Genomic DNA, 9,317 nt, shown 5'->3' on the forward strand with positions numbered 1-9,317 from the left:
ACCCATCTACAAAAAAATTATTTACTTAGTAATATTTAAGTCAATTATGTTGCAATTATAATGGTAATGTCAATAGGAAGTATGCACAGTCATAATCAATAAAAAAAAAGTTTCACACTTTTCATGCTTCATTATAAAGTAAGAGAGAGAATTTTAGCAGAAAAACCTGTACCAAACAAAGGACACTTTTCTACATAATACAAAATGGGCTAGTCAATATATTCAATACAAAAGGGACCACTCAACAACTAGTCTAAAAGGAATATAAATACACTAACAATTACTTCACATAACTGAACCTTGGTTGGATATTTGAAAAAGAATAAAGGACCACAACAATCGCATCAAGGGAATCTAACATAATAATTTCTACAAAATAATCAATACAAAAAGGGTTAGTCAACATATCCAATACAAAAGGGATCACTCAACAACCACTCTAAAAGGAATATACATACACTAACAATTTCTACACATAACTGAACCTTGGTTGGATATTTGAAAAAGAATAAAGGACCACAAACAATCGCATCAAGGGAATTTAACATAAGAAGACACACATTGTTATCACACCCCTGACATAAAGTTCATTATAGTTACAAACAAACAAATGGTACTCTTCAATATCACATAAAATCTGAAAAGCATATATGAGATCCACGTATAAAAGTTCTCTGACCAACATATAAAAGCTATAAAATCTGTCACTACCGACCATTATCACAGACAAAGCAAAAAACAAACTCAGAACAATATATATATCAGCTACAGAAGTACACATAGACACACATTGAAGGTAAGAAATTGCCATTACAGACCAACAAAGGTTTATACAGTGTAATATTATTGATTTAAGACCAAAATCAAACCTAATATTAAGGCATCAACACCAAAAGCAAACCCAATCTAACCCAATATTAAGGCGTAAAGATCAAATCAGAACCAATATTAAAGAATAAAGACCAAAATTAAACTCAAAATTAACGAATAAAGACCAAAATAAAACACAATTTTTAAAGATTAAAAACCAAAATCAATTATTAAGTTCATAAGTATTTACCCCTTGCGCCAGATAGCTAAACGACTGGGTATTACAGCTACAAAAGGACTGTTTCAGAGTCGTCTTCAGTGCACTAGAATACAAGATGTATGGATCTTAAAGTGTTAAAGTGTAAGGTCTGTTTCAGAGTTGTACAAGAGCTGTTTGTTTCCCGCTGTATACAGACATTGTTTGGCGCTAAAATGAGTGGTGGTTGGGTGATGGTAAGTGATAAGATGATAAGGTTGCATTGTGTTGTCAGCTTCTGATTGGTTCTTTAGATTTTTTTGACACATAAACAACATAATACAAAATCTAAACCAAACGACACCGTAACACTAAAGGGTAGTTTGGTAATCTCATTTTTCCAGCACCGGAAATGGTACTGTTGTCCTCATCTGCAACTTTTAAATAGTTCGGGGGCATTTGTTAAATCAGGGGGGTTTTTTGAAATTGCCTGATAGTTCGGGGTTTTTTTTTTGCACTTTACCCTATTTAAAACAGCTTAGAGTTGAATGAAAAAGACAAAAACACCCTTCCTATTACTCACACACAAATATATACACATTACATACACATATATAAATATATATACACATATACAGCAACAGAGAGCAACAAACCCAGTTGCCCCAAACTTGTAATAGACCCACGGCGCAACAAAGACAGATCCACGTCGGTGACCAGAGAAAGCCCCACACTGGCGATGATGCTAGAGGCAGCATCGATGATAAAGACGACGGGCAACAACGTGGATTCCGACTGGGTTTTCGGTGGCAGTACAGGCTGAATCAGCAAGCAAATATGACGACTGAATAGTCGTTATTGAACGTCGAACAAGGACCAGAAATCCGACGACGGCGATGCTCGACGACGTGGTGGTGATAGTGATCCGATTCTGGCGATAGTGACCAGAGAACAGTGTCGGGTCTTGGCGGTTTGAATGGTTTTATTTGTTTGATGGTATGTTTGTGGGTGTGATTGGTGGGGATTTGGGTTTTGCTAGTGGTTGATTGGTGTAGTTAGAGATTTGATCTGGTCGTTAATGGAGGGAATGAAACGGCCGAGCCGGCGAGCTTATGGCAGACAACGGAGTCAGAGGCAGAGACAGAGGGTAGTGGCTTACGGTTTGGAGAGAGAAATTTGAGGGGAGAAAGAGGACGAGCGGTCTATGGGCTCGGCGAGAATAACGGATTAATGGCGGTGTGAAGGCTTGGGGAAGACAGTAGATTCCCAGCGGACATATACACACACGGACACATATATACGCAGAGAGACACACACACACACACACATATTACACATGTATGAAGGAAAAAATATAAGGGTAGTTTTGTAACTCTGCAATGGCTAATGAGGTTAAAAATGTCATTTTAGCCATTGTGAAGGGCAAAATTGATTTTGTACCCATTTATCCCTCCCAGCATCAGTACTAACGGTTTGTTACCTAACGGTATAAGAGTAACTTGCTACATACAATCAAAGATCAGGAATATGTGTGGAATATTGAAATTTAGAAAGGTTGCGGAGAAAATATAATCAAAGGTTAAAAGGTCTAGGTGAAATTAATCCTAATCTGATTCTACTAAAATTACTCAAACTCCTGAGAAAAGAGTAAAAGGACCAACTACATTGTGTAAATAAATGCCGATGTTTGTTGGGTTGGGGACCTTTTGCACGGGTCTCTCCATTGTCTTTCATAGCATTTTTAATTCTTTTTGAATAAAAATGCTAGAGTTTTGCTTCCAAAATATTTCTCCATCTGTCCATGCATTTCCTAGATTAGTTGCATTTCCTAGATCAGTTTCTAGTTTAAAAATTGCAGCTCTATCCAAAGAATATCCAAAGAATGTTGATTTTTGAGTGCAAACTTACCACTTTTTGTTAAAGCTTGTGGGATTTTATTCAACTAAAGTGGTAAGTATTTTTATTTTTTTATTAATCCTTCATCAAGATTATAATTTTTTTTTTTAAAAAAAAAAAATTGAACTTTCGGAAAACGTATTAAGGTATCATCTCTTTTTAAACGGGGAGGATGATTGTTCTGTTAGAGTAATATTGTACTTCGTATATTTGTTTGAACTTTAGAAAGAAAAAAAAAAGAAAAAAAAAGAAAAAATGTCGAGTTTGTTAGTTTTGAACTTCTCAAAAATAAATTTAAAAGACAAGAAAAGAAAAGATATTACCAAAGAGTTTTGTTATTTTCATTGTTACCGTAGCAAGCGAGGTCTAATAAATTTCCACAGAATTACCTATTTATTTGGAATATTACAAAATTATCTATTTATTAAAATAACTTGAGACGGGGGCGAGAAGTATCTTCACTGGTTCTGTAAGTATTCCAGATTTTCGTTAAAATTCGCATTTCTCTCTTACGTCCGGCGAAGATAGTTTTGACTTAACGAAGGAGAAGGAGAAGGAGATAAAGAATCTCTAATCTCGGTCTCTTCAATCTCTGGTATCTTTTATTTGCTTGCTCGGTTTTTCATACTACCAAATTAGGGTTTACGTATCTTTATGTCAGCTTATGCATTCTCTTATTGGGGTGATCTGATTAATTTTTCACATGGGTTTGATATCTTAAACTATAATATTGTTGGGTTTCATTTAGATTTTGAAGAAATTTGTTTTACTGGGTTTTATGACCTATAGAAGAATTCAAGAACAAAATTAATTTTGACTCATATATTTCAAAGAATTGAAGAACAAAATTACTTATTTATTTTGGAATGACAAAATTATCTGTTTATTAAAATAAATTAGACTAGGCGAGAAGTATCTTCATTCTTCACTGGTTCAGTGATAAGATAACTGTTTTCAAGAATTTCGTTAAAATTCGCATTTCTCTCTCGTCCGGCTAAGATAGTTTTGACTCCAACGAAGGAGAAGAAGAAAACGAAGATAAAAGAGTCTCTAATCTCGGTCTCTTCAATCTCTGGTATCTTTTATTTGTTTGCTTGGTTTTTCATACTACCTTATTAGGGTTTACGTATCTTTATGTCAGCTTATGCATTCTCTTATTGGGTTGATCTGATTAATTTTTCACATGGGTTTGATCTCTTAAACTATAATATTGTTGGGTTTCATTTAAATTTTGAATAAATTTGTTTTACTGGGTTTTATGACATGTAGAAGAATTCAACAACAAAATTAATTGACTCATATATTTCATTTTCTTTTTTTAATTCAGTAGAACTATGCCTGATTAATGTATTAAGTTCAGTGCTCTAGGCGATTAACTATTTAAATTTGAAAAGCTGCCATGGAAAATTGTTGAGGAATTGCATGTTGTTTTGTCTTCTTAGCTTCTTTTTTCCTAAAGGAGGCATTTTGTTTTGCACTTCAGAACTATTTGGTGCAATTTCAAACGAATAAATCTCTTTGTGAATATTTTCTTCTTGATACTTTAAGTTTTTCTTTTAAATATCATGTGTTGTTGTCCCTTTCATTTGTGCCACAAATTATAATTATAAGTTGAGGAAGTATCATATAGATTTCTGCTGTCGGGTGGCTTGATACTTTGATATGATAGCCTTTATGTATTTTGATTTTCAGGATTGTTCACAAGTGTTACTAAATGAAGATGGCTATAAGTTCACCCATGGATAGAATCAGTAGCCTTCCAAATGAGGTAATAGAAAGTATACTAATGTTGTTGCCGTTGCGAGATGCTGTGAGGACGAGTATTTTGTCAAGGAAATGGAGGTATAATTGGGTCAAACTCCCACAGCTCGTCTTTGATGATACATTGATCGAAGATTCCATGGAAGATGATGATCCAAGCGAACTTCTTAAGATTATATTTCAAGTTTTATTACTTCATGATGGACCAATAGTGAAGTTCACCCTCTCTATTTCTGAACTAAAAAGCGGTTATGAGATTTACCCATTGATACTTCTCCTGTCAAAGAATGGCATCAAGGAACTTACACTTGATATTTCTGAGCTCGGTGGCTATAGGTTGCCTTCGTCACTCTTTTCATGTGACCAACTAAGACAACTGTATCTCAGTAATTGTACATTTGACCCCCCTCCTACATTTAGCGGGTTTAGTAGGATCATAAGTCTAGAGTTTATCTTAGTTGACTTTCCTGATGGTGTACTTGGAAGATTGGTTTCTAGTTGCCCACTACTTGAACGGCTGAAACTGGAAGGCCCCATGTATTATGACTACCTTGAAATCGATGCTCCAAATCTCAAGTTCTTCAGCTCAAATGCCAGATTCAAATCTATTGATTTCCAAAATGCCCCTCTGCTTGCAGTAGTTTCAATTACTTCAGATGATGTTGATGAAGAAGGAAAGGCGTCTGAAATGATCAATGTTTTTGGTTGTCTACCTGTAATTGAGACTTTGCAATTGGGACGTCGTTTTGTGAAGGTAAGGTAGCTTTAGAGCTTTTATTTTGTGAGTTTGAAATTGCAAAGAAAATCATGTCTCTTAAGTCTTTATTGGCTTTTTGTTTAGTTCTTGATTGTGGGCGGTGTACCTGAGAGGCTCCTGTTTACCTTAGACCTCCTCAAAGTTCTTCAACTAGATGAAGTATATTGTGGAAAAATTGCAGAGGTCTCCTTTGTTCTATGCTTGATTAAAAGCTCCCCCAACTTGCAAAAACTTGAAATTGAGGTAAGCTAAAACAGTTCATTGTTTCAATCGTTCTTATGTTGTATATATAATATTTGATTGAGGTATTTTCATTTTCTCTCTAGATGTTTACCAGCGATGATGATGCAGGACCTGTTTTAGAATTTTTGGAAATGCAACGCTACTCAGATGTCTCTTTTAATCAACTTCGAGAAGTGAAGATGCAATTCTACTCTGGCACAAGGCCTGAATCGAAGTTTATAAAGTTTATATTAGAAAAATCCCCGATGCTAGAGACGATGCTTATTGAGTCCTCAAAGAAGGTTCTTGATAGGGAGTTTAAACGATTTCGACATATCTCACCTGAAGTAGATATTATCCGTAAAGATGCAGATAGAAATCGTGTCAAATATCTGGCAAAAGGCCTGCATTGGTCTTTGACGGGAGAGGCCTGAATAGGAGTTTATAAAGCTTTATAATGCATATTGAGTCCATCTCAAAGAAGGTTGCTGATAATGGAGTGGTGATACTTAGAGAGTTGACACGATTTCAATCTGTCTCACCTAAAGCAGAAATTATTGATGCAGATGAAAATCGTGCTTAGCATATGCGTTTATATCCATTTTGATCATTTTAAGGCCTTTAAGAGGGATCACATTCAATCATATTAATGGGTTTTTCTTTTCTTTATTTTTTCCCCTTCAGGAAGCCTAATGTGACTGTTTTTCTTAATTAGAGGTGTAAATAGATAGCTGATCATTTTAACTATTGAATCCAATGATGTTCTTTTTATTTTTAAAGATTTAAAGGGCATTGTTACAAGTTGTATAACTAAAAGATGGGATTATGTGGCTTTCACCTTTTTGAATGTGATGTTATTTTTGTTTGAGGGTATTCTTTTTTCTTGAAGTTATAACAAGTTTGACTTGTACCTGTGTTACAAATTCACAGAACTTATCTTTGAGATTGTACGTATTCAACAACTCACATAAACAAATGGAGATGGTTTGCACTGCCAATCTTTAGGGAAGAGTAAGTCTATATCACAAGGACCTCTCACCATGAGTTCGCTATTGTTTTGATGGTTTAGCTTTTGCTTTTCACATTAGAGAACCTTAGTGATTCAAGGTTTTGATTCACACTCCATGTTCTGAGAAACATTTACCATTCGGAAAGACGAAGAAATGGAACCTTAATGTTTCTAGAACCAGCAGTTTACTTGTGCATCTGTTATTTGCTGCTGCTCATCGCCAAAACAGAAGGCTCTCGTGAGCTGTCAATCACTCCTCCAAGATTTCAGCCCACATCTGTTCCTTGACTTCTCATTTTCTTTTTGGAAAACAGGTAACCAGACTTTTTTTTTGAAAGTTAACCAGACTTGTTAAAGCCGGAACAGGAAAGACCACATTAGCAAATAGCAATTGGTGATGGGGCCAGGAATGCTACAAGAAGCTGAAATTGATATCGGAATCAGTGGTGTTGAAGGAATGCAGGTGCACAACCAATAACTGAATAAATTTGTCATTTCTTAAAAAGTGTTCTAATTTACAATGTTTTACTTTATTTCTCTCAACTCTTATGTTTTACAAATATCAGGCAGTCATGTCCAGCGATACTGCAATTGCTCAGTTCCGATTTTTGGGGCGCGCGCTTCTGGTGAATGGACACTGGTGATACAGAAGGATCTCAAAAAAATGCTAGTGACTTTTGTATACTTAAATTTAAATATATTTGAGGTGTGGGATTTTCTTTTTCATTATAGTTCCTTCCCTTCACACCTTTTTGAATCCTTGTCAAGATCAAAATGAAATCCCTAAATTTCAAAAAATTTCTTGGTTTGAAATTTCTAAATGGTTTAAAATCTAAATGGTGTATTTACGTTTTCAATATTTCATCAACTGAATTGCTCCTATTGGCAACTTGGCAGATATGCTACTTCTTCGGTAAGAATGTCACGATCGGTTTCATGGTTTTGTTATATGAGGCAAATGAATCACTCTCTGGGAAGCCTGCGTACAATGATTGGTTTCTGCCCCTCTATACGTCTTTCTCTCATCATTCTTGTGATTTCTCTGGGTGTTTTTGACCAGGATTTATCAGCACAGTTTTGTCTCAAGGTATACCTTTTATCTAATACGGAGTATAAGATATGGGTTCAAATCCTAGCTGCAGCTGTTTATGATGTTTATTAGTGGTAGCATCGCTATATTGTTGTGTTATAAAGGAACATGGAAAAAAATAATTACACATAATTAAATGTGAGAACCATTATTTTGGCTTCAGCTGAACATGAATTCTGAAAAATCGTAAATTGAGCAAAATCATGAAAAACAATTTGGTGGCACAGTTTCAAGAATTGTAACAAGCCTTTGTTGGGTTCAATTGAATTCTAAACCTGCTTTTCTGTGACTTAAGCTTTGATTTTAACTGACAAATAACTATTAAAATTGCTTTTCTTTCACCATTTTAATTTCAATGAAGAAACTAATAGGCATGCTTTGGGTTTCTGTGCTAAATGCTTATTCTGATTTTTTTTATAGCTAAATTGGGTAGGTTGTATTGAATAAAAGCGAACTTTACAAACAAGTGTCTCCATGGAGTCAAACAAGGCCGATAAGGCATGCATCAGCAGAGAAACTAAAACTACAGATGACCAACATTAGTTGGTCAGAAAGTAACACATTGATTGGCAAAGCTAGCAACTGAAAAGTTTCAAGAGTCCGTGAGACATCTTTGACCATACTTATCAAAAAAAGAAAAATGAGACCTCTTTTGACCATATGCATTTGAGATCCCTTGCAGGATTAGATTGTTGAGCTCCTCATGACTCCCCACTTGCCTGAGGATCGAACTTTCAAGCATGTGAATAGAAGCTAGCCTGCATCTGATGGTTTTTCTAATTTGATCAACAATGATTTGAGGCTGAGAGTTCTTCCCTTTAAAGGCTCTAGCAATTCTCTCCCTCCAAATGAAATAAATATTTGAAGTGAGGATGAGCTTTGAACCAGGAAGCTTTTGACTTCCAATTGAGTGAACACCAGTTGACATGTTCAGTCCAGTTGATAGGGTTCATGTGAAAGCCTGCAATATTCTTGAAGTGGTTCCAAATTACAGAGGTGAAATGGCTTTGAAAGAAAAGATGAGCAAATATAACAAGCATTGGGAATATGCCAATAGGCAACAACAGAGCAGCTATCAAGAGTTTTTAACCTCTCTCTTAAAGCCAACCAAGAAATGATGCTAAATTTGGGAACACGGAATTTGAAGCAAAATTAGGTGAGGCCAGATAAAGGTAGGAGAGGGTGATGAAAGGTAGGAGAGAGTGTGAGAAAGTGAAAGGTAGAGGATGGTGATGGAGTCCAGGAGACCGAGTCTTCATCCGTGGTGGGAGAGGCAGTGGAGCTGATCTGGTTGATGAAGATTGGATTGATAAGAAATGGAATGGGGTGAGGCTTGCGAATTGCCCATTGATAATTGGAAATTAGGCTATCAACTTTGACATGCTAGTCCGGTTGAAGAATTCCCATATCAGTGGAAGGTATTTGGTTTATTAGTGGACCATTTGGGAGCCAGTAATCAAGCCACATCATTGTACCTGTCCCACACCCCACTTTATGCTTGATTCAGTATCTAGCCATGCCTCTAGGCTTTAGAAGCTTTCTCCAAATACCTGTACTGAGCGAGGATGCTTTGACC

The 9,317-nt window shown here is 35.8% G+C and overlaps 1 protein-coding gene across 4 annotated transcripts; it reads left to right on the plus strand.

Annotated features, from left to right (window-relative positions):
• Positions 1-1,637: 1,637 nt before the first annotated feature.
• On the plus strand, positions 1,638-8,382 carry LOC132294708 (F-box/FBD/LRR-repeat protein At1g13570-like). Of its 4 annotated transcripts, none has more exons than XM_059792666.1 (6): positions 1,640-3,371; positions 4,595-5,417; positions 5,505-5,663; positions 5,747-7,114; positions 7,218-7,357; positions 7,549-8,382. In XM_059792666.1, the coding sequence occupies exons 2-4, from the start codon at positions 4,617-4,619 to the stop codon at positions 6,074-6,076; spliced, it is 1,290 nt and encodes a 429-aa protein (XP_059648649.1). In that variant the 5' UTR covers positions 1,640-3,371; positions 4,595-4,616; the 3' UTR covers positions 6,077-7,114; positions 7,218-7,357; positions 7,549-8,382. The 4 variants fall into 4 exon arrangements, with proteins under 4 accessions (XP_059648650.1, XP_059648649.1, XP_059648647.1 ...); XM_059792664.1 differs by having other exon boundaries at positions 1,641-3,497; XM_059792665.1 differs by lacking the exon at positions 1,640-3,371 and adding an exon at positions 3,524-3,977.
• The last annotated feature ends 935 nt before the right edge of the window (positions 8,383-9,317 follow it).

The sequence above is a fragment of the Cornus florida genome, unplaced genomic scaffold, assembly GCF_030987335.1.
Source record: "Cornus florida cultivar Cherokee Brave unplaced genomic scaffold, ASM3098733v1 CherokeeBrave_3.0.0_Hap2_Chr02, whole genome shotgun sequence".
Lineage (NCBI taxonomy): Eukaryota > Viridiplantae > Streptophyta > Magnoliopsida > Cornales > Cornaceae > Cornus > Cornus florida.